Source organism: Notamacropus eugenii, chromosome 1, assembly GCF_028372415.1.
Source record: "Notamacropus eugenii isolate mMacEug1 chromosome 1, mMacEug1.pri_v2, whole genome shotgun sequence".
NCBI classification, from domain to species: Eukaryota; Metazoa; Chordata; class Mammalia; order Diprotodontia; family Macropodidae; genus Notamacropus; species Notamacropus eugenii.
The window spans coordinates 501,189,227-501,214,323 of record NC_092872.1 but is presented as its reverse complement, the minus strand read 5'-3'; the positions used below and the strand labels follow the sequence as shown (position 1 = coordinate 501,214,323).

At 37.5% G+C, this 25,097-nt stretch overlaps 2 protein-coding genes across 5 annotated transcripts in view; one reads left to right on the top strand and one right to left on the bottom strand.

Moving 5' to 3' along the window:
* The window catches only part of LSM14B (LSM family member 14B), a 16,441-nt gene extending 3,363 nt beyond the window's left edge, over positions 1 to 13,078 (top strand). Inside the window, exons 2-10 of one of the 4 annotated variants that reach the window (XM_072633375.1) lie at positions 638 to 801; positions 1,565 to 1,700; positions 2,601 to 2,717; positions 5,033 to 5,197; positions 5,408 to 5,485; positions 5,747 to 5,908; positions 6,816 to 6,966; positions 8,268 to 8,451; positions 12,914 to 13,078. In XM_072633375.1, the coding sequence (XP_072489476.1) occupies positions 638 to 801; positions 1,565 to 1,700; positions 2,601 to 2,717; positions 5,033 to 5,197; positions 5,408 to 5,485; positions 5,747 to 5,908; positions 6,816 to 6,966; positions 8,268 to 8,439 (1,145 nt within the window). In that variant the 3' untranslated portion in view covers positions 8,440 to 8,451; positions 12,914 to 13,078. Of the gene's footprint in view, positions 1 to 637; positions 802 to 1,564; positions 1,701 to 2,600; positions 2,718 to 5,032; positions 5,198 to 5,407; positions 5,486 to 5,746; positions 5,909 to 6,815; positions 6,967 to 8,267; positions 8,452 to 9,010; positions 10,329 to 12,913 lie in introns of those variants that run through there. The other 3 variants (XM_072633373.1, XM_072633377.1, XM_072633376.1) reach the window with 3 other exon arrangements.
* Positions 12,183 to 25,097, bottom strand: PSMA7 (proteasome 20S subunit alpha 7). The gene is made up of 7 exons (XM_072633379.1): positions 24,633 to 25,097; positions 20,276 to 20,402; positions 18,307 to 18,431; positions 17,377 to 17,499; positions 15,250 to 15,369; positions 14,610 to 14,672; positions 12,183 to 13,769 (listed from the first exon to the last, which is right to left on the bottom strand). Exons 1-7 carry the CDS (start codon positions 24,726 to 24,728, stop codon positions 13,677 to 13,679), a joined length of 747 nt encoding a protein of 248 aa, XP_072489480.1. The 5' UTR covers positions 24,729 to 25,097; the 3' UTR covers positions 12,183 to 13,676.

The window sequence follows — 25,097 nt, the reverse complement described above, 5'->3', positions numbered from 1 at the left end:
TAAACTAACTGGCACCTCTGTTTTGAGGGAATCTGGCTGGCTTCTCAGAGTAGAGTAATAAGACTAACTCTTTTATTTTTAATATAATTGATGAGTAACAAAGACAAAAATCTTTACCCTATTCCCAATAGGCTTAGTTGCCTAGGATTCTGTAGAACTCTAGTTATTCCCATCATAGAACCTCTTAAACGTTGCCTATTGTCAAATAAATAAACTAGAAATAGGTATTGTATCCCTTTTGAAAAGCTAATATGTGTTAAAAGGAACAGAATTCAAGGTTTTTGTGTATAATAAGTTATTGTTTATATAGGGCTTTAAAAGGTTTACAAAGTGCTTTATATGCATCATCCTCACAACAGCCCTTCGAGCTCTAGGTACTATTATTATCATCCCCATTTTCTGGTGAGGAAATTGAGCCAAGGATAAGTGATTTGCTCGGGGTCATGCAGCTAGCAACTGACTGAGGCAGAATTTGAGATCAGGGTCTCCTGGACTCCGAATCCAGTGTTTTAGCCTCTGCTACTCACATGCTTTTCCTTCAAGAAGAAATCTATCAAATAATAGGAAGGAGTTAAAATAGTTCAGGCTTCAATGTAATCAGTCTAACATCCTAACCTTTCTTCTTTCAATTCCCAAGTGAGGTCCTTTGGTACGGAAGACCGTCCTACTGATAGGCCTGCTCCTCCAAGAGAGGAAATTTATGAGTACATCATTTTCCGGGGAAGTGATATCAAAGATATTACTGTATGTGAACCTCCAAAAGCTCAACATACACTCCCTCAGGATCCTGCTATTGTTCAAGTAAGTGTGTTACCTGAGTTACTGTTCTTTGGTTTTTATAAGTTCAGGATAAATGTATATTTTTTGCCATTCCATTTTGCTTAAGTGGGAAAGGAACAGACTTAAGTGGAAAGGAAGTGTTTTGGTTTGGTTTTGTTTTTTTGTCCTAAGTTTGCTGACTTGCAGAAGGCCTGGTTTTTTAACTCTGGGGTCCCAGGAAGAGAAACTAGATACCAAAACTTGTAGGAATCTTAGCCAGTTAAAGACATTTTTAGATCCTAAAACTGATGTAGTTTATGTTTATATATAGGTAGCAGGCATTTGGCTTTATGGAGTATACTGTATGAAGTCAATGAGTTATCTTCTGTTTGTTCAGTGTTTTTGAGCTTTAAGGCACGACTATCTAATGGATTTAATGTTGAATTTTTGAAATGTCTTTTTCAGCTTTCTCACTGTCTTCCTAGTGAAATGAATTTCTTTCCACTATTCCTCTGACCTCCCCCTACAATGTTTTGTTCACAAGTGCATGATGAATGGAGGAGGAAGAGAGAAGGGAAATTATATGGAATGACTAATTACCAATTTCAGTAAGGCAGTTTATACCTATAGTTTGGTTAGCCATAAATGACTCTTTAATTAAATTAGCTTCTTTTCAGGGATATATTTTTTTTCCCCCTTTCTAAACAAATTCTGTGTGTTTTCAGTTATTGTGTAGACTCTGGAACTGAATCTTGCATATTTGTAGGGGAACTGTTCCACTCTTATGTATTGTTTTGTTGTTTAGTCTTCCCTGGGCTCTGCCTCTACGTCATCCTTCCAACCACATGTGCCTTACAGTCCCTTTAGAGGTATGCCACCCTACAACCAACTTGCTGCCAGCTCATTACTTAGCCAGCAGTATGCAGCTTCCTTAGGTTTAGGTGAGTAAAACTTCTGTATGTTGTTAAGCTTGATCCATATAATATTTTTTATTATGGATGGATACCAGCAGCTAGGAAGCAAAAATAAGTGGATTCTAATTGTCTTCAGACAGTTTAGTTAGCATTCCTATTTTTGTAACCTTTTTTCTGTTTGCCTTTCTACAAAGATGACCAGATTATGGAGTATGTTTACATGATGTGTGTAGTATAAAATTTCTTTCAAACATCAGTATAAAGTTTTCTTCTGAATTTTAGTTCTTTAAAGGAAATTAATAACATGAACTGTTAGTATTTCCCAAGTGGAGGTTCTGCTTTAATGTTGTAGTGAAGCTCATTAACTACTGGATGCAAATTACTAAAATTCTCAACATTCTATTTAGTAAACCATACCCCTGTAATGTTTTCATTTTGAGCCATGAAAGGATTTCTTAAGCCATTGAAGTGCAATTTTTCCAGAATTCAGAATGGATAAAGTCTTACAAAATAGCATAAATGAGTCTTTTATGAAGACCCCTGAAACCTGTCTATGCCCTCAGTTTATCTTTTGGTTCACATAGCTTTTCAAATGAATTCAAAATTCTTAGTTAGATAACCTAGTCCTGATTACTCACTGGTATCATGATAATGTCTGATGGCAGGGAGCAGTATAAGATTTAAGTACAAGACTAGTGCTATAGGTTACTTTCTGTTAAAATTTCTGTTTGTCTTGATGACTGTTTTCTAATATAACAGGTTACATTCCCACCCTGGCTTGCTGCTTTTCTTAAATATTTGTATTAGCAACCTGACCTGCAAGGGTTACTTGGATCTCTTTCCAAGCTTGCTGTATGTTAGACTAGTATCTCATTACTTATTTGTATGCTTTCTCTTTTTGCTCTTTTCTCCCTTATTTTATTTTAGAGAAGTTGGTAAGCCCTCCAGCCTCAGCCGCTGCTTCAAGCCCTAGTTCTTCTCCATCTCCACAGCCTGTTTCAGAGCTTGACATATCCTCAGAGCCTCATCAGCTCTCTTCTAAGGGTAACAGCAGTTTTGGAGAACTGCATCTGTCTTGCAAAGCCTGCTAAGAGCAAGGGGGTAAAACTAATAGAACAGGATGACAGTAGCTGTAGTAAATACTCATCTCAAACTAGTGGTATGCTTAATTTCTGTTTGACAGAGCTTGTAGCCCTTTTATTATTATCTTTTCAATAAAAGTACTAGAGGTGACAAGGAACCAGCAGCACTCTCTTTGTTCTTTTTATACAGTGTTGCCTTTCATCAATCACTTCCATTGCATGCAGTAGAAGTGACTGTTGAACAAGAGCTAGAAAAGTCACTGTTAGAAGACAGTAGCTTCTGGTTTTGATTGGACATTAAACAGAGACCGGATTGGAGGGGACATGTATCTAGATTGGGGACAACTCTAAAATCAGTATATTAGAGCTCGTAAGCTACATTCACATACTACTGCATGTGATCATTGTGAAATGTAACTTTTCCATCCTGTGTATTGAGACTTTTGAACCTTAGGAGGGAAGCTAGAATTCTAAATGGTTCTCAAAGCCCTAAGCAATACAAGAATGTTTTAAAATGGATCAGAACATGTGCTGTGACACTCAACTTATCTTAATGCTAATGTAAATCATCTACTTTTCTTTGAGAGTTGGGATTTTATCTCACTTCGTAATCTACTTGAAGCGCTGAAATTTACCTTGGCAATTCTGTAGTATATGGTAAACAGAGATCCCAAGGTCCTTGAGCTTTGAATGGATTTTTAAATGTGAAGTAATAACAATAGTTTTCTTTATGTCATGCAACTACTGTCAATCTGTCTTACTTTGCATGTTTTGAGTTTGAATGTAGCATTGAGCCCAGCATATTCTGGTTACAAAAGCAGTATATCACATCTGCATTTTAAAACTATTGTATAGTTTCATATTCTTAAGATTAAAACCACTTAGATACTATTGCTCATGGAAAGATGGGAAATTTTTTAAAAGCTAAGCCTGTCTGATGTCCTACCCAATTATATTCTACATATGAACAGGCTTAAACAGTTAAACTCTCATGAGAGACTTTAGAGGAATTAGCTTGGAAGGGCAAAATGATGGACCAGAATAACTTGTAAATGAGTTAAAATTCCATTATGGTAAATGGAGTTACAGAAAATTATTTAAGATTGTAGTATCTAGGCCTAGAAGGGAACCATCCCCTAATTCAAGCATCTGAGACCTTGAATGAAACATTGGATCTGATATCCTTTCATTTTATAGATCAGGGAACTAAAGAGTAAATGACTTGCCTGAGGTCACACAGGTAATAAACAGGTCTTAGAGTCCTTCTGTTTAAGAGAGTTATTTTCTAGCCCATTTGTCATTTTCTTTATCTGTTCATGGTGAACTTCCTAATCCCTGTCCTCTGTGACAAAAACCTGTTGTTTGCCCTGTAGGTGAGGGAGAGAAGGTTAATGCTTAGCCAAAACAACCAAAAACTTAGCTTTAAGCTAGACTCACACTCCCTGCCTGAAAAATTCCAACTTCCACCTAACCTTCCAAACCACCCCATCAAAACACCAAGGTACAAGAATCTGGAGGAAGCAAGTAGGGGAGGCTGAAGGTATGTGTCCAAACACAGAAGAAAGAAGTGACTTTCCTCCTCATACTTATTTGCTTTGGAGAAATAAGGTTTAAGTTCTTTTATTTCCAAGTGCTTTGGCCTGGAAATGACTTCTAGCAGATCTATTCATGATATTCTATTATGGAAAGCAGAATTGAGCAGTGTTCTTGAGTTTTTCAGGACTGTATTTTACTTACATCAAGGGAAACTTTGGGGATAAGTGGTACCATTTCAGACTGTTTGTCCCCAACTCCTTGGTCTTGAGGCCTTCAGGCAAAACTAACATTCTCCTAAAATAACTTCAGAAATGACTGAACACTTGTGTTTTCTGTCAAGCTATAGAGTAGAACACCTGTTCTTGTCCAGTGTTCTCCAGGATAAAAATAACCCTTTGTAGGCTGGTTTTACCAAAATTTCAATACTGTAAATTACTCTTATCATAGAAATATATCATGTCTTTTAATGACTGTGGGAATCTGCTTTTAGTTGATCATTCTGGGGTTCCAAAGTTGGGATCAGCCTTTGAGGCTAGCTGAATGTTTCAGTAGGTTATGACTTATAGACCTGGCATCTACCTACCTCTAGGAGGTACTCTTTCACAGTAAATGAGCTTTACATGGGTTTCAATAAAACCTCTATAGGTGGTACACTTCTACTTCTGATGTGCCAGCCATAAGGGAAAGGGTATAATGTTTTCTTTTTCCTTTGATTTTAAGCCCTATTCTCTTTTAATTCAGGAACTGGTTTTCCATCCATCCCGGTACGTAAGAGTCCCATGGTGGAACAGGCAGTCCAGACTGGTTCTGTTGATAACCTGAATGCCAAAAAACTACTACCCACCAAGACTCCCATAGGGATCCAACGCAGTGGTCGCCAGGTTCAACCAAACAGCAAAACAAGTGGTACTTTAAACATTTCCCCCCATCTTTTTGCTTGACAATCAAAGTGACTGGGGAAGGGAGGGGGTGGAGAAGAGAGAAAGACAGAGAATGAATATCTGTGACTTTTTACAAGGCATTTGCTCATAGTATCATACCTAGCATCTTTCATTATAAACATGTAGGTCTCTGGCCTCAAGATCTTTCCCCCTGATATTCTTTTTTATGCCTTAGATGTAGTTCAACCAGTACCTGTGCAAAATCAAGGACAGGTAAATGATGAAAACAGAAGACCTCAAAGGAGAAGATCAGGTAATTTAATTTTGGAGTAAAATTAATACCTACACTTGAAAATTGATCTTTAAAAATCTTAAGTCAGCAGTATTTAAAAGTTGAGTGCCCAACTACCAGCTGTTGCATCATGGGATTATGTGTGTGCATTTGGATAAAATCTGATGTCTCTAGAATGGAGATTCCTTTTTGAAGGCCTTCAGAGATCTGGCTATTGTTTAGAGGTATTGCTGTATGGAAGCTTGTTAACTTGTTTTACTCTTGGCTTTTCTGTCCCTATAGGGAACAGACGAACAAGGAACCGTTCCAGAGGGCAGAACCGTCCAACAAATGTTAAGGAAAACACTATTAAGTTTGAAGGTGACTTTGATTTTGAGAGTGCTAATGCCCAGTTCAACAGAGAAGAGCTTGACAAGGAATTTAAGAAGAAACTGAATTTTAAAGGTCTGACTTAGCTGTCTTTGATTCTTTATGGAGAAGTGTTTATAACACCTCAAGTATAGTTGGCACTTTTAAGAGGAATATTGTTGTACTGAGTGCTACCAGGACAGTAAAGGGGAAAAAACCATATCATGAAGATTAGTTGAAGGAACTGAGAATTCTGAACCTAAAGAAAAAGACTTACAGAAGAGATACAAGGCGAGATATTTGAAAGACTGTCATTTAGAAGGGACTGGTAAGATTTGTGTTACTATAGAGAATAAAAAGAATGAGTAGGTCTTACCAGAGAGCAGATTTAACTTTTATAGAGATTTCTGACAATTGGCACTGCCCACTAGTAAAATGGACTGTATGCCTTAATATAGTCAGACCTTTAAATATACTGACCTCCTTTTACTGGAGATGTTTTGCATATAGTAGGAATTTAGTCAGTGTTTGAATCAGCTCTCTCCTCATTTTGTAATATTGTGACTTAGCTTAGCATTGGGTGTAAAAATTGTAGTACCTATAAAATCTAAGAAACTCTTCTATTGGCTGTTAAGTATTAAAAGGAAACAAAAGCCTGTTGACCCTGATTTCCTAATTTGGTCACAGTGGTAAATATTTAAGTAGCCAGGTTGAGATATGTGTTGATTGCGGGAAAGGTGCCAGTGAAGTAGTCATATCTCTAATTGCAGTGAAATGTAGTAAAGCACAATAAACAGTTATGTGGATTAACACTACAAGGTGTGGTATATATGGTAAACATTGGTTCTGGGCACAGCATATACTAGTAAATAGACAGCACCAGCCTAATTCAGGGACTGAGGAAATTGATTCTTGGTCATGTTTCTATGCTAGGTTGAATTGCACTTTCCTTTTAGTTGGCTTGTTAGCACATAGTCATATACTTCTCTCTCCATCTTCCTAGATGACAAAACAGAGAAAGAAGAGAAGGGAGATCCAGCAGTAGTAACTCAGAACAATGACAGCACTACAGAGGAGGACCTCTTAGGACCTAACTGTTATTATGACAAATCCAAGTCATTCTTTGACAATATATCATCTGAACTAAAGTCCAGGTAAATGTGTGAATGTAGGGAAGGAAAAGGATTCTTGGCTGGTTACTTCTTGAAGACTCGTGCTTTTTAACTTGGATAAGTATTTTGAAGACTGAAACTAGAAACTTGATACAAATCAAATTCCACTACAGTAAACATTTGTATACAGTAGATGCAAAAGTCCTAGATGATGAACACTTAATTTGAGGAATTACAATAAAGTAGATTCTGGCCCAGTTTTTAAAAATCAGACAATCTTAAGTTTCTCCTAGAGTTTGTCCATCTGCACACCACTGATATTTTGCCTCTGTGTTTCTCCTCCTAATCTTTGTTTATCTATCAGCTGTTAAGAGTAGGGTGGCACTTGGATAAAGAGTCTATCTACTCTGAGCAGGTATTCTTTTGCCCTATGGCTTCTAGGCTTAGCTTAGCTCCCATTTAGAATAGGATTTTAGAACTTAGAATCACATGCTCATAAACACATGTATACATTACTAGTCCTGAAGGGACCTTGGAGATCCTGTCACCCTCTCATATTACAGATTAGGGAACTAGGGAAACGAAGTGACTTGTTCAGGATAACAGCCTTAGATAGTAGGAGAACTCAACCCAGTTTTCTCCATTTCTAGTGTTTTTTCCACAGTACTACACTACAGTTTAACCAACCACTGTGATAAAGTTTAGCACCATCTTTTACACTCATCCTTTCCTCTCTACACTACCGCCACCTGTTGTTCCCCCCCCAGTATATTTGTCTCTAAGTATGTTTCCCTGATAGAACATAGTTTATAGAGCAACTAGTGCCTTTTTGTTTTTGTATCCCTTTTGTCTGACACATAGTGGACCTGAGTAATGCTTGACTTGAATAATGAATTTGGGGTCAAGCCTAGAGGCTATGTGGCAGGAATTACCTCCAAAATGTGTTATTGCTATTCCAGGAATACGTGGGATAGTCAGAGTGCTAAAAGTGCTGAGAAAGTAACACAGAACTATTTAGTCCCTCAAATAGAGTATCTAATAGAAAAAGCATCAAATAATTCAGCAAATATTTACTAAGTACATCCTGTGTGCAAGCTCTTGTTCTAGTGGGCTGGCATATAAAAATCCAATCCAGTGCCTTTATTTTATAAATGTGTTAACTGTGGTCCCCAGGATTTTAGATCTGAACTATTACACACAACTAAGCAGTCACATGTCTTTTATTTCTTTAAGTAGTTTATCATTAGCAGCAATGATATAGAAATGCAGATATTTTTTCCTCTTAATTCTTTGAGTAATTTAGTCTTATGATATGTGTTAAATACATCTCAATTTTGACTCAGTTCTAGGCGTACAACATGGGCTGAAGAAAGGAAACTCAACACAGAGACCTTTGGAGTGTCGGGAAGATTTCTTCGAGGCCGTAGCTTCAGGGGTGGCTTTCGAGGTGGAAGAGGCACTGGAACAGCCCGGCGCAACCAAACTTCCCATAGAGCTGGTACTGGGAGAGTTTGAGTGTGGCTATTTGTAAGTATGGAGAAATGGCTATTTCTCACCTTACATATAAATTAGTCTGTTGGGGGAGGAGATTGTGGAAAATTGAGAGCATACTAGAAGCCTCCTCAAAGGCATTCAGCAGCAATGTGTTAAATGTGACTTATTTTTTTGTCCAACAGTAGAAAAGTTTTAGGCAAGTACTTCATTTGCCTATAATTTGGAGTGAGGAGAAACTTTTTTTGGGGCTTGTGATTTCAGTGGTGTAAGAAATTTGTTGATATTGAAACTCAATCTTTATGAAGATTGGTGACTCACTGAAAGGCTGCATCAACTATAAGTTGCTTACAAACTTGGCACACAAGTCACATAGCTGGTCTGTGTCAAAGGCAATACTTGAACCCAGGCCTTCTTAATGAAAATAATCCTCCATTCACTATTCGACATGATAATGCCCTACTTATTTCACTAGGTGAGCATCTTTCTATATCAGAAATGACCAAATCTAACGAGGGCAGTCAAGGGGAAGATAAAGCTTTTTTCCTCATGGAACACAAATACCCAGTCTTGGTCACCATCTTTTCTCTTGCAGGCTAAGTGGCACAAAGGTGATGCTGTGTATATAAGAAAACATTGAAAATGCTGCACTTAATGTGGGGAGAAAATGGGTCATTTTGTTTACTACTTTTTGGAAAATCCCACAGTACTACTGCTTATAGTTTGGACTTCAACTGAACTTGGACTTGGTCTGAGTAAAAACCACTTGTTTTTTGGAAGTGTTCATGGGTAACCTCATTTGAGGTGTCTTGGTCTCTTTCTCCCCTTTTCTTTCCCCTTTTTTTTCTTAAAAACATAGCCTGATTTTTAAGCTTTTCTTTTGGTATTTTGCCAGGAGGGTTTCCTGTTTTCTTTAGTGAGGGTTTAACTAAATCTTTTTTTTTTTTTTGAGACGATAGCTTTTGACTTTTTAAAAGTAGAACCAAATCTCATTAAAAACAAACCCACTTACATTTTTAGTAACCAAACTGACCCTTTGGTGCTGCTGGTCTGTCACTCCCACTTCTAAGAAGCAACATGTTTCAGTAACTCTTAGGTGTCTGGAAACCTGGATGCCCAGTACTAAATGGGGTTTATGAGTACTTGGGGTGGTTTGGGGGTGGGTTGGGAGGGAATATAGGGGTTGTCACAAGGATCATGTATAAGCAAGCCACAGAGTACCCCAGGGTAGGTGTTAGCCAGAACCCAGAGATGAGTTGTCAAAAGAGGAAGAGCTAAAGGTGACTTCCAAGAGGTCCTATGAATATTCAAAGCTAAGGGGCCAGGGTTAAACTATCATCCCTATGGGAACTGATGGGGGATATAAAACTCAGGGCCAGCCTCCTTAGAAAACCTCTTCACCAGCCCTCCTTGTTGCTGCCAACCTGTCTCTGGTACATGCTGCTTACCAGTCGTGTTGGATTTTGACATAAAGCTCTTGAATGCTGTTATCCACTTAGGAATCGGGGGAGGGAGAGGGGGGAGAAAAGAGCAACCTGCTCTACAGTGAAGTTGAGTTGGCAAAGGGCATGTTTCCTCCAAATTGTAAATAGTTCCATTGGTTTTTTGTTTGTTTTAAAGGTGGGGTGGAGGGAGGGTGGGGAACATAAATTTGTTGCATGAGTAAATGGGTTACATCTTTAGTATAGGCATGTGCCCCTCTCTGGTTGACAGGGCATTCTGTTGAAATAAGCACCTTGGTAAATGAAAACTCCCTTAAAATAGCTACAAAGGATTTAGTTACGCATTGACTAAGTTACTGTAAAAGCTTGGGTTTATTTTTGTAGGAGTTAATTGCTGAGAATTAGAAACATAGCAATGGGGCTGCTCTGTTGGAGTATTGTAAATTATAAATAAAACATGCAAATGTTTAATACTTTTTCTTCTTGGCTTTATCTTACATTCCCCAAGTCATTTAGTTGCTGAAAGGCAGTTACTGATTTATTCGTGGCTTATTAATTGGTCATTAATGGTTAATTAATGGTCATTAATTGTTCATTATTTGATCATTAATGGTTACACTGGAAAAGGAATGCTATGAGCTTTGAGTTAATTCTGCCCCTTTTGATACAAACCAAGATTTTCAACAAGAGACAAGCTAACATTCCATCCAAAATGAGACTTAGTTTCCTGTTTATCCTCCCTCTTGACCTAGTAGCATAGGTAATAAACCTTTATTTATGCTTGAGGTAGGGGAAAAAGCAATAATAGTATTGTTTAATTTTTGACAGTAGTTTTTCACTATTTGGGAACTAATTACCTCTCCAAACATCCCATTCTATTTTAGTGACTAGCAACTTTTCCTTTATGTTAAGCCAAAGTAGGTCACACTTCATCTTTTACCCACTGCTCCAATATGGGCCTTATGGAACCAAGAACAAACTTTTCCCATGACAGCCCTGAATGGCATACTTGTAGATTGTTAGCATTGTACCTGCATTTTTGCCATTCTTTTTATTCTTCTTAATGTGACTTGTAAATACTTTGTAAAAAGCATTTCTCTCATTTCCCCAATCCTTAAAAACAAAAAACTTATAGCAAATATGCGTAGTCAAATAAAACAGATACCCAAATTAACAACATCCAAGAATTACTCAATTCTGCACCTGCAGGCCATCACCTGTTAGGTGTAGATAATACCATACCCTCTTTTTCTTCAGGTACTGTGTATTATTAAGAAAACTAGATTTGGGGTCAGCTAGCATTCATATCCAAGTTCTGCTATTTATTACCTGTGTGACTTTGAGCAAGTCACTTTTCATCTCCTGACCTCAGAATTGCACATGTGTAAAATGAGGAGTTTTGATAATATTTAAGGTTCTTTGTAGCTTTAAATTCCACAAGACCTATCAATCCCTAGTTATGGGTTGTTTGTTTGTTTTTTTAAACCTTTATTAATGTAACCTTAAGTTTCAAGTTCCCTTTTCAGACAGTTCCCACTCCAGCTTGTCTCTTTCTTACCCATGGTACCCAGAAGTCTAAGCAGTATTCCAGACAAGGCCTGAACAGCCTGTTTAAAGCCTGTTCACTCTATACATTATGCAACGTTAATGAAGCCTAAGGTAACTAGCTGCTTCTGCTGTAGGGTCAGTTGAGTTTGCAATCCACTGTTCCACCCTCGGGGCTTTTTCACATTAAATTTTAACTCAATAACTCTTTCACTTTATTTTTTAAGTTTCCTAATAAACAGTTAAGCAAATCACTAGCCTGAAATCACTCAACTAGTCCCAATGCTAAGGAGACAAAGTTCTAGCTTTAAGGAAATAGTGAAGCAATGGCTAGAACAGGAAGGCAACTTCGGACTTAGCCTCTTTCTGTAAGGCACAGAAAAGCAAATCTAGATCTGTGTTGATTGGCTTCAAGAAGCTAATACTAGAAATCTAGTTGAACAGTAAGTCCCCAAGGTAAAATACCTTACTGTTGGGCCTTACTTGGGCTCAATTAAATTATACTCTGTTAAAAGCAAATATAATCTTAGCATGATAAAAATGTTTGCTTTATCCCCTAAACATTATGTTGAGATTAGTGATTAATTTGGTATAATTAGCATAGACCTGAAGGATGTAGTCATGAGTTATAAAGAACTGTACATGCTGTCTTTCCTACTCCCATGGAACTGGGATACCCTTGTTAATTGTGTTTTCTTAAAGATGGACCTCTCTGATCCTTTGCCCACTTTAGGAGAGAGCAGTGAGGAGGCCAACAAAAAACATTTTATCATCTGATAATTGATTTGAATCTCTTTATTTGGTACTGTATCAAAACCAATGAAATCATATAAGTACATTGCTAGACTTTCAAGGTGGGCTTTTTAATTGTCCCTTCTGGGTTTTTTTTTATAGCTGCTATAGTTATTTTCACTTTTTCAACCAAACATAATTGATTAGTAGGAAGACTTCGCTAAGTCTGATACTGATTTTCACATTGCATGTGGTTGGTAATAAAATTACAACCAGTTGTAATTCTGTAGTTATACTTGTGGCCAAGTGAATGCAAACTCCGATAATCAAGTTGACGTAATTATTGGAATGGGGACTACTTTTCTCCAGTGCAGACTACATTAAGCTGGGCAGCTTTCTCACCTGTGACTAGTGTTGCTATTCAATTTTAAATGTGTAATTCATTTTGGCTGTACCTATGATGGGCGGTCAGGCTATCAACTTCTAACAAAACAATGAATAATTTGGTTGAGAAAGTGAGCCAAATTTGGGACATAGTTAAGTTAGTGAGCGGTGGTAAAAGAAAAGTTTATAATTGCTTTGTTTTTTCCTAACTGGGATTAGGATAGGAGGGAGGGAAGCTGTGAACCCTTCAAAGCAACTTAAAACCCTCCACCTTCTGCCATTAACAGATGAAAATTTGAGAAAGGACTCGAGAAGTAAACCAGAGTGCCCTGGAGCACAGAGAACATAAAGCAGCACTCATGCTCACTTGGTTCATTATCCTCTATTCTTTGCAGGATGACTAATTGGAAACTCCTAGTTACCTTTAATCATCTGGGAGAAAAGAACTGACAAAAAAGAATAGTTTTGAGAATTGGAAAGAATGATACATAAATTAATTGAACATCTTCCAATAAATATGGTCTGTTTTCTAATAAAGTAGTAACCTATTCAAAGTTGAATGCAGTCTTGAAAATTTGTTGAAAATACATTTTTAAATGCTTAACAATGGAAACTTTCCTAAGTGCCCTTGGTGCTTCTGACATTCCAAGCAAGGAAGCATGGATAGGAAACTATCCATGACTGCCCCCCCCATGTTGTTCCACCCAAATGGGGACACATGAAGATCAGGTGGGATAATCTCAATGAAATTTAATTTCAAATCTGACTAATAATGTGAAAAGTGCTAAAGAAGAGAGTTGCTTTGAGTTGCTAGTTAAGTCCACAAGCTTATAATGGGAAAAAAAATCTAGTCTACAGCCTGGCAAATAAAGGCATATATGAGTAATGGTCAGGAAAACTTGTACTAAAGAATGAATATTCAGATATACAATTGCGGAGGTGGTAAAAATGGCATCTTTGTAAACATCTTTTTTATAAGTCCAAATAATAAGCACTGTTTAAAGGGGGGGAAGGCTTAAAAAATACATAGGTTTATTGTAGGTCACTCGGAGGTACAATATGAATAAATGGACTGGAGCTGCCTACTTGTCATTTGTAGAATCACCATGATTTGAATGGATTAAAAACAATAGCTAAAGAAACTGGATACTTCATTCATCATGATGTTTTCTTTTGTTTTTTCTTTTCATTTTCTTCTTTTTCTTTTTCAATTTCAGCCACGTACTTTTCAATTTCTTCAGGATTTAAAATCTAACAAAAGAAAGATTTCATTCATAATTATCAGCCTAACAAGTTATGAGCCCAGAGTCTTGGCCAGAAATCCCTTCTTCCCCCATTCTCCACGGAGAAGTCAAATTAGAATATTTGACTCCTTTCATGTGGAAAGGGAAACCTGAGATGCTGTGTTGCTTGCCCCAACTATTGCTTGGTTCTGCAAGACAGATTTGTAGGCCTGTCCCTTTAAAAATTAAATAAAGTGAGGACATTTTTTTTTTTTTAACAATACCATAGCTGAAATCACCAGACACAAACTTTAAAGGTTAAGTGACTTGACTAAGGTCACGGATAGTAACAAAGCCCAGATTCAAACTTAGGTACACTCACTCCAAATCTAGCAACACTTTCCGTGACACCACCATGCCTTACCCAACTAGCAAATATTTTTGTGTTCTTAACAGCAATCACAAATACTTTATGATAGTATATTATGAAATTATCCACATTTCCCGACTACTTAAATACCTATTTTCAGTTGATTAGATAGGTGAGGGTCTTTACTTTTTATCTTAATCCTTGGAGGTCTCCGCCCAGCCCCATAAAGCATTGTAGAGTAGGCAAAATTTTTTTTTCAGTCTTTTGTGGTTTTTCTCCACCAACCATTTGGTGAAAGCAACTGGTATAGACAAGAATAGTCTATCTGTTTAGACAACTAAGTCAACACAGTGCCCAGAGGGCTAACAGAGCTAAACAGAAGAAAACAAACCCTGCTTTAAAGTTAGGCAGCCCCAACTTTTTAAATATTTCTAGGTCTTGGGGTTCGTAAACAGAAGATTTTAGATGAATCAAGGAATAGGAAACTTTGGCATTTACCTTAAGAGGCTGATCTCTCCTCATGACAGCTAGTTCAATGTTTTTGCCCCCTGACTGTACCACCTATAATAAGAATGGAGAGAATAGGAAACCAGGAGAAAGAAAAGAGTCTAAGGACATTTTTGCTCCCTCCCACCTTCACAAACCCAAATCTTCAATTGGGTTCTCTATTCCTCCACAATGACATAAGAGTCTAGATAACTCCAGGTATTATTAGGACCCAAAGCAGGAGTCACATGGATAACCAAAATTCATGTATTTTCCAAAACATTCCTTAAATGTTTTCATTTCCTATACTAGAGAAAAACTGGCTAATATGGAATAAATTGGTTTTTCTTACTCCTTTTTCTGTTAGAGATGCTAATTAACAAGGAAATATCTTCCCCAAAGGTGAAGGAACTGACATTTCAAAAGGAAAATATTAATCCCAGCACAAATAGAGAATTGTCTATATCACATGTAAGATAGTGGAAAAGTAATCTTACTAGATTGGAATGTTATGGCCTCAAACTTACAAATTCTCATATGATTGGTAGTGACTATTAAAATGATTTTTCTCATGGGTTTAAAAGAACAGATTATGTTAGCCTAGTTTTCTAAAGCAAGTCAGAACAAAGAAACATTTCACTGTCAAACTCACTTCCAAAAGCGCCTTGATAACAAGTTTGATGGTCAAATCATCAGTTTCAATGGCTTCATCAGTATAGTTCTTCTCCAAAAATTCACGGACTGACTTGGCTCCTCTACCAATAGCATTAGCCTGAAAGAGATACATCTCATTCACCATGCTGAAATTAAATGTCAAAAACCAAAGAATGAATAAAACATATCCAGTAAATACGCTTTTAAATTTTAAAAGTACAACTGGCTAAGATCTTGGGTTCATCTTTGTGTGTCAGTTTCTGGGATACGTTACCCCAGGTGCAATAAATGGGAAACCACAATGAACTAGGAGTGAATAGATCTGTATTGTTACTATGTTATATAGGTAATATCACTGTCACTAGCCTGACTTCTTCATCTGTAAAGGGATTAGGTAAGTTTTCTAAGGTTCCTGTCTAGCAGTATATTTTCTAGCCTAATCTAAACTGAAATACAAATGTTACTGTAGGTCACAAGAGAACCCAGGCGAAAATGCCAATGCAATTACTTACTAGAATCAACTCAAAAAGCATGCCCTACTGATGGTGAGGGACATCTTCATATATAGATAGAATCGTCATGTTATTGGGCCCTTAGAAATCATCTAGTCCAGTGGTGTCAAAACTCAAAAAGAAACAGGGCTACTAAAATTGTACATCAGGATCCCTGCAGGCTGCATATTGACTTAGAAAACTACCTATTAATTTAATATCTTCTTTGTTCTATTGTATTTTTATTTTGTTAAATATTTCCCAATAATATTTTTAATCTGTTTTGGTCTACATTTGGATCTAGGCCTTACTCCCTTGTCCCCCTCCCACTCTTAATATTTACAAATGAGGAAAAGAAGGGCCACAGAAGACTTGACCTAAATCACAGAGAAAATTAGTGGCAAAGCTATGACTCAAACTTAGAACTTTAGATTCAGTCAAGGGCTAATAAGTCACTAGATCCCATTAACGCCTCTAAAACAACAAAACCCAGATCTAAATCACTGGTTAATTTTATATTAACTTAGAAAACACAAACCTATTAAACTATTGCATGTATCTGTTGAGTATCACTCTTTAATATTGTTTCATTTTGCTGTTTTCAGAGAAACTCAGAATACAGGGGGGTTGTAAATTTACTAATACAGTTTTAAAAATCTCCAGAAAGCCCTTCTATGAAAAAAGGAAAATTACATATATGTTTATTAAAATTAAGTCTAATGAGTAAGAAAATACATGACAATTTTATTTTACAAATGACTAGAATAAAAGCTTAAATTTTAACTTTTCTGAGTCATGGGGGCTAACAATGTACTTTATTCCACCTGTCAAATGTAACAGACAGATAAGTGATAACACCTTTATTGATGGAGAGGAGGGGGAGAGTTTGGGGGAAATATTTTTCCACCCTACCCCCAATCAAAATTATACAAAGCAATTGTTACTTGGAGCAATATTTATCAATAGTGACCTAGTAAGGAACTTAAGCCAGCACTTCCAGAATAACCTTCAATAGGAGGAATCTCTTCAAAACCTGAAATCCTAATTTCTTTTTCCTACAAAGAATGTTGTTTAAACATTTAAACAGAAAGCTAAAAGCTTTCCCATGCCCGGAATGCAATGACACAGGTCCATTATTGAAAAACAAGAAGAAGAGAAATTGTAAAATGTTTATCTTCCTTACTACTTTCAACTACTTACTACTTATGCCCTAAGTAACTCAGGACAAGACACTCACCCTTTCTTTGCCAGTTTCCTCAGCTAGAAGATGAGAGAGTTGTATAGACTATTGGCTAAGCTCCCTTCCAGCTCTAAATCTGCCATAGGATCATATGAGCATTAATACAATATGTTAACCAAATCACAGCCAATTATATTTTTTCACAATTTTCATTGCTACATCATTAGAGGTGCTATGGGCATATCATCAAGGTATATAGTTTTCACAATACAGGGGGAAGAAGTTTATGATATTTATGATAAAGTAGATATTTTAAGTCTTTTTTTAAACCATTTACTGGTTTAGAAATGAAGGTGTAACAGTTTTAAATGGCATGGAGGAAAAAAGACAGAATGCTTTCCATAAAGCTTTGCAGGAGACTATTCTGTATCTTTTCTTTCAGCTGATCACTCACCTTCCATGCATGGTATGTGCCAGAGGGGTCTGTCTGGTAAAGTCTGGGAGTTCCATCAAAGTCAAATCCCACAATAAGGGCAGAGATGCCAAAAGGTCTTCGCCCATTACTCTGAGTATAACGCTGTTTAAGAGGAAAAATAAAACACATCTGCTTTGCCTTCCCTTCATCACAAAATATTAACATAAAAGAACCCAGCAAAGACCAGAAGGGGAAAAAAAAAAAACAAGGTTAAAAAAAATGACATGTCAAGACACAGGCTCAGTTTACTACAAGCCTAGTGAAATGATTTTATTAATTGTCAGCCATTTTTAGAAATTTACAGTAGGATGACAAACTGAATGCTTCAGCTCTTATTCTTCCCTCTTTATTCATCTTTCAACTTCAATGTAGTACCTGGATTCTTATTAAAAAGACAAATCAGTTATCTCAGTCACCCAGAAGTATAATATGATGGAATTTTAAAACTAACGTTCTACAATGAAAATTGAAAATAAAAAAAAGGGATTCTTGTGTAAAGAAAAAAAGAGGTAAACAGGTTTCAGTTGTGATTAAAATTATGGTATCTAAGCTTTTGGCTACCTCTGAGTGGTAAAGTATCTGCATTAAAGTCATAAGAAAACATTTTTGCTTTCAGAAAAACTGATTAAGCCTGAGTAAAAAAAATGCATGACATTTTCCCTACTTGTAAATGATTAGAATAAAAGTTTTAAAATTTTATCTTTTTTAAGGAGAAAAGTTAACAGGGTCCTTTAAGACCCTCTACACAAAAAAACATAGCTATGCATATACATAATTAAAAGCAACATGTAACAAAATGGGGAAAAAACCCTTTGTTTTCCTTTACAAAGTAGTACGATCCATGTTACACATCTCCTTGAAAAGTGATCATTCAAGAGAACATTTTCAATACAGAGCTTGTAAACAAACCTGCTTCAGACTAGCGATGTAACGGGTGATATATTCCACCGTGACAGGATCCTCCACAGTGAGCCGATGACTCTGGCACTCTACACGAGCCCTATTTATAACTATTCTAGCATCAGCAGTGAGCCCTACAATCAGAAGAAAGACATTTAGTTTGACCCAAATTTTTCATTTGACTCAATAACAAGAAAATGCTATTAGTTTTCCCTTTAATCTTTTGCAAAATTTTATCATGATTCTCTGTTATCCTCATTCCAAACTAATGCTGCTCAAACGTCAAAGTCATGCACAATTATTGAAACTAATGTTAATTCCACCCCTCTTTTCTCTAAAGGATAATAAAGATTCAAGAAACACCCAGAAAGACTGGTTCCAACTTTAATGTCATCCTTCACTAGGAACTCAGCTATATACAAAAGCAGAGCAGCACTACATATAGAGGTATACATGAGTTCAAAATCACATACGTTCTTCCATATGGTAATAAGAAGGAAGGAAATAAGCAGTTATTAAGCACCTATGTACCAGGCCCTATACTAAGCACTTTAAAAATATCTTATTTGATCCTCACAGCAACTCTGGGAGGTAGGTGCTATTATTATGATGTTACAATTGAAGAAACTGAAGGAAACCAGAGGGTAACTTGCCTGGAGTCATGCAGGTAATAAGTGTTTGCATCTGGATTCCATCAATCAATCAATAAACATTTATTAAATGCCCACGGTGTGCCAGGTACCATGCTACATAGATTTAAACTTGGGTCTTCCTAATTCCAGGCCCAGTGCTCTATCCATTGTGCCACTTAACTGCCTCTTATAACTGTTCAGTTGTGTCCAATTCTTCAAGACTTCATTCTTGGCAATGATACTGGAGTGATCTGCTGTTTCCTTTTCCACTTCATTTTACATGTGAGCAAACTGAGACAGAGTTAAGTGACTTGTCCAGTGACTAGCCCACACTGCTAATAAATATCTGAAGCCAGATTTGAACTTAGGAAGATGAGTCTTCCTGCCTACAGACCCAGCTCTCTATCCACTTTGCCACCTAGCTGCCTGCCTCTAATAAAAATGATGCTAAATAATTGATAATAGTATATGACACTTTGGATTTGCAAAATCAAACTCATTAATTCATCTGATCCTTACAATCATCTTGTGAGGTAGATGCTATCATCTGTTTTAGAGATGGAGAAACTGGGGCACAGATTGGTTAAGTGACTTACCCTGGGTTAGTCACATAGCTAGTAAGTGTTTTGAGACAGGTTTCGAACTCAGGCATTTCTGGCTCAAAGTCCAATACTATCCACTGTGCCAAGCATTAGAACATACTTTGATGTACCGTATGAGTTTTCCAATTAAAGTAACCCTGTTGTGAAGCAAATAATCCCAATCTAATTTCTATTTTGTATATATTCATCCATTATATTTGTTAAAAGTAAGTTAAAACAAGCTCTATCACTACCATGAAGGCTAAATTCTCCCAACAAGTATGCTCTGGAAAGACTGTCCTGCTATTAAATAGTTTGATGACACAGCTGCCAAGGAAAAGGGATTATAAAAAGCTGAAAATAAACGGCAAAGTGCAGCATCCTTATACCCAGAGATGATTTCATTTAGTACAAAAGAAACAGTACTGCTTATGTATTAGTAAGGAAGACAGCAGCAGCGGCAGCTACTTATTAGACTGTGAGCTCCTTTCTTTGTTTGTATTCCCCAGCACTTAATATAGTGCCTAGTATATAACAAGTGCATAATAAATATTTACTAAGAATGACACGAACTAAAACATGGCTGAAACTTTTTTCCTCTTTAGACCCATAGCTATGTTTCTTTAGATACATTTATTTTCCATAATTAGCAAATATGCTTGTCCTTCTGAAGCAAATCATCCTCAATTTAATCACAAAACCTTCTTAAAAAAAATATAGGGACATCACAGAACAAGAAAATTTATTGTCTCATAAGGACCATACCTGCAAATGCCATGCAGACATTGTCGTCCAAGGCACAGATCTTCCGCACAGTCCTTTCATCTTGTAGCTTGGCCACTGATTTCTTCTCTACACCAAGAACAACGATATCTTTTCCTCGTACACCAACCTTCAATAAATTCAACAAGTTTGTTAAAAATGGCATTAGGTCATCAGGCCCAACGTAGACCTAAGACCCAGATATCAAGGCAGCCTTTAGATGGCTGCCTTAATTGAGGACATAAGTACATCCACAAGGCCCTCACTACTTTATCACCCTCTTAGTTGTTTCTTTCCCCATCTTAGGCAAATTGATATATGCCACTAAAGTTGGCAACATTTGTTTTATATGGTCTATTTGTTTTTGTTATTAGTATTCTTTCTATTTACATGTTGTAGTCATCATGTATATTGTTTTCCTTAGTTCCACTTTCTGTACTTAGCATTGGTTTATATGTCTTCCTATGTCTTGCTATATTCTTCATATTATTTCATATAGCAGTTTATTCTATTATATTCAAGTACCACCAATTATTTAGCCATCCTTCAATCAATGTGTATTTTTTGGTTTCCTGTTCTTTGCTATTACAAAAAGTGTTGCTATAGATATTTTGGAGAATATTAGACCTTTCTATATTTGACCTCCTTAGGGTATGTGCCCATCACTGGAATCAATGGGCATGGAAAATTTAGTCACTTTCTTCACATAATTCCAAATTTTATTACAGACTGATTGCACCAATTAATGGTTACACCAACCAAAAATTAGCATGTCTATCTTTTCTATAACCCTTCCAACACGGATTTTTCTCATCTTTTGTCTTCTTTGCCAATTTTGAGGGTGTAAGGTGAAACTTCAATCATTTGATTTGCATTTCTCTAAACTGTGATTTGAGGCAATCTTTTATATTGGTTAGTTTTGCAATTCTTTTAAGAACTGTTTGTTCATATTCTTTGACCACTTGTCCACTGAAAAACTTTTTTACCGTTACATGTCTATGTTAATTCCTTATATATCTTGGGATAGCAGGTCAAACACGTTTGATGCAAAGATTCCCGCCCCCCCCCCCCCATCAACTAGTACTTTTATCTTAGTTGTAATGATTTCAATGGTGAAAAAGCTTTTCAATTTCATATGATCAAAATTGATTATTTTATCTTTTATAATCACTTCTATTCCCTTGTTTGCCTATAACTTTTTCTCCCTATCCACAGCTGTAAAAAAAAAAAACCTAATCAAGTTATCTTCTGATTTTTTTTAAGGATGTGATATTTAATATTCAGGTTGCAGAGCTACTTGACTTCTTTAGTTCAACTGCTTCTCACCTAGAGGATCTACTATAAAACTTTACCAAATATTTATATCTTATATACTAATGACTGGAACCATTTAATACTTTACTTATTAAGAGATAATTCCCTTCAGTTTTACTCAGTGCATTATTCTCTCTAAGGGAGCACTCTCAAGTTAAAAAGCTCTTTATAATAAAACAATATCTTGATGGCTACTCTATTTTAAATAATCTTAATATGATATTCAAATAAGAGATTCTTAATGCCACTCCTCTGAATATAACGAAATAACCTATGTCCTGAAATAAAAAAAAAAATTATTCATAGTTTGTGCTGCACCTCCATACCCCAAATACAAACTATGACACATCATGATTTATCAAAAGACTGACAATTATACTTATTTAATTATTAGCATTTTATTTGGGGATCAAATGTTTCCTTTTTACATTAGTATTGGTAAAGAGAATAATTATTGGGGTTTTTATTAACACTTCCATCAACCATTGAAAATTCTGGGAAAATTACCCCAAATCCAAAATGGAAAGATAAATTTAAAATGTGTCTATTAATCCAGGTAAATAGACTCGGAGAAAGGTAAAATTTAGCCCTGAAAGTAAAAATTACTTTCTGTTTTAAAATAGTAACTATATCTTATATGTCAAAGATAAGAATGTTAGTCTCACAAGTTGAAAATACTTTCAAAATTCCTACTTCTCTCCACCCCTCTCTCATCAACTAGTACAAAACCCTAGTTGATGAAGAAAAGCATCACAGATTTTGAGGAACACAGAAAACTAACAAGAGAACACAAGAAAACTAAGATTTCATGAATCTCATCTCAAAAATAGTACTAATGTAGTTATAGTACAAAATTTCATTGGGCGAAATGAGATGCACAAAATGAATTATAGCTGCCAGGCTGACCTGATACTAAGCATCCAGCAGTTAAGGGCTTATCATGGCAGAAGTCAGACTCAGGAAAGAATAAATTATTAGTCCCAATGCCTATTCTGGCTACTGTATTAGTGGTAATGTATAAATGCCACTCTTTGCTTTACGTTCATCTGCGATTTTGACTATAACTATTTTCCCTGGTAAAGGGGATATTAGTCAGTTTCAAGGGTTGCCTGTCGTCAGTTCATCTAACTCATCTGCTTTTAAAAAAGAAAAAAAGTCACAACTAAGAATGTTGGTCTTGGAACTGCCTACTTGATTCCAAGATTGGGTCAATGCTAGCTACCTTCTCTCTTTATACCATCAAGTCCCAGCAACTTCCACATGATTATTCATTTGGAACTCAGCTTTCCCAATCTCAAGTGCAAAAGTGAAACCAACCAAGATGGCAAGTTTAGTCAATCTCAGACTAATGCTTTGGAAAAGCTTTTAACACACCTTTGAGAATACAGAAAGTAGATAAAAGGAAAGATAACCTTAATATTTCACAATCATTTTTCTTTAGCTCTTTTAATTCCCTTTCTAAAGCACCATGGAAGACAATTACCAGCAGGTTTTTTAAAAAGTACACTAATCCTTAAGTATGATCATAGTAGTCCAGCTATCCAAGCTAAATGACCAGGAAAGACCATAAAAATGAAAGCAAATTTATTTGGTCTTGTTTTCCCAATTATTCCATTTTCAATTAGAATGCCTTGTTTTATGCCTCCAACTAAATTAAAACAAAATCAATTTTCAGTCTTTAGACTTTTTAGGAAAGTGGATTTTAGTAAGTCAGTAGGTCACATAATTGACTTAGTTCTTTCTTTTCCTCAACAGACCAACATCAAGAAAATTTCCCCGTATCCTAAAGCAACTCCATAGTGGTGTTTCGAAACAGTTTATGAGAATTCAACCTATAACAAAGAAACACTTTGACACAAAGAAACACTTTGGCATAGGAACTGTGTGCATTCCAATTAAGACAGAAACACTTGCAATAACAAGATACTTATATTCCTGTCCTTAAACGGCAAGGTGCTTCAAGGTAGCAGCAGTGACTGTTCATTGTATCTTCAGTGCCATCCTGGCTATTTAATAGTGTTTTTAAAAATGAAAATACAGTTTTCCACTTACTGACAAAAATGGAATATAGTTTCCATTCCCAATCATTAAGTAATGGAATACACAGAATTAATATCCCAAAGTGGGAGAAAAATCAGGTATCCCAGAACTTAATTAGTTGACAGAATTTCACATTTCTACTGAGTTCAAATACCATTTCTTCCAGTAGCCTTTGGCAAACTAAGTTATCTATTTTCTCTTTCGGTTTCCATAAATCATGTGAACTCAAAATCCTAAACACACACACACAAAATTTTAAAGATTAAATTGAGGGTGGGTGTCACAACTAGTTTCAAAGTACATTTAGAAGACCCAGTTTGGCACTTCATAAAACATACATACACAAATGTATCGAAACGACTTTTAAAGGTATTTCTGAGGGCAATTCCATGTTTGTGGGATTCTTTGTGGCAGTAGTCTGGGAATACTTCTATTACAAGAATCCATTTATCAAAGCTATTGCCGTATTTGGGTGGGTTTTCCCCACTCTAGGCGATTCTCACGATTGACTGGGTCAGCAAAGCCGTGGGGTGCGGGCAGCTTCCGAGGAGGCCGTACCCAGTCCACCAGCCAAGGCCTACCTCACCTGCCGCGGCCAAACGCAACCCAGAGCCCCACGCACCCCCTAAACGCCCAGGATACGTGCCCTTCTCCCTAAAGAAAAAGACCATAAAAACCTCCGGTGGCGGAGGCCCCGCAAGAACGGGCCTCCTTCGGGCTGGATTCCGAAAGGCTCGAACAGCCTCGGGCCTGAGGCCTGAGGCCCGGCGACCAGCCCCGCGAGCGGCCATGTGCAGCGCCGTTCCCAGACACCAGATCCCCCGGCAAGTCACCGGGAGCTCACTGGGCTCGCTAGGCACGAGGCGCTGGGCGGCCAGCCTGGGCCCGGGCTCGGCTCCCAGCCACAGCCGTCGTCCCGCCTTCCTGGCCCTCGCCTCGCAGGCCGCCCGCCCTGCTCTCCCGGCCCCCGGCGTCCCCGCTGCCCGGGCCTGCTCCCGCTCCTCACCGCGGTGGAGCCCTTTTTCACCGCTTCCTGCGCATATTCCACTTGGAAGAGGTGCCCGTCCGGGGAGAAGACCGTGATGGCCCGATCGTAACTCATCTCCCTCGGGGAGGCGGGCGCCGCCGGCTCGGGAGGATGGAGGGAAGGAGGGAAAGGAGGGAGGGAGGAAGGGAGGGGGAAGGAAGGGGCCGCTGGGGCCTGGCTCGGGTTGGAGGTGGTGGTGAGAAGACTACCACAGAGCGGACAGCCAACGGCCACCAACCGCCCTCCCGGGCCTGAGCTTCCAGCCTAACGCCACCCGAAGAGAGACTCAAAAGCGCACACTCATCGCCAGGCGCAGCGATGCGGCTCTCTCGATTCACAGCGACGTCTGCGCCTGGCGCCCCCGCCGAGCCCCGCTTGCCCCAGCTGGCCTTTCCGTACGCACTTGGCGTAAGGCAGCCCGAGAGCGTAAGGGGCTGTGCGCCA

Excerpts from the sequence above, each read along its gene's own strand:
- PSMA7 (XM_072633379.1), bottom strand. The coding sequence starts at position 24,728 with ATGAGTTACGATCGGGCCATCACGGTCTTCTCCCCGGACGGGCACCTC. Across the intron at positions 18,432-20,275 it reads TGTCTGCATGGCATTTGCAG|GGCTCACTGCTGATGCTAGA; the intron begins GTATGGTCCTTA and ends TTCTGATTGTAG. Across the intron at positions 13,770-14,609 it reads GGAGAGATCAGCCTCTTAAG|ATTTTAAATCCTGAAGAAAT; the intron begins GTAAATGCCAAA and ends TTCTTTTGTTAG.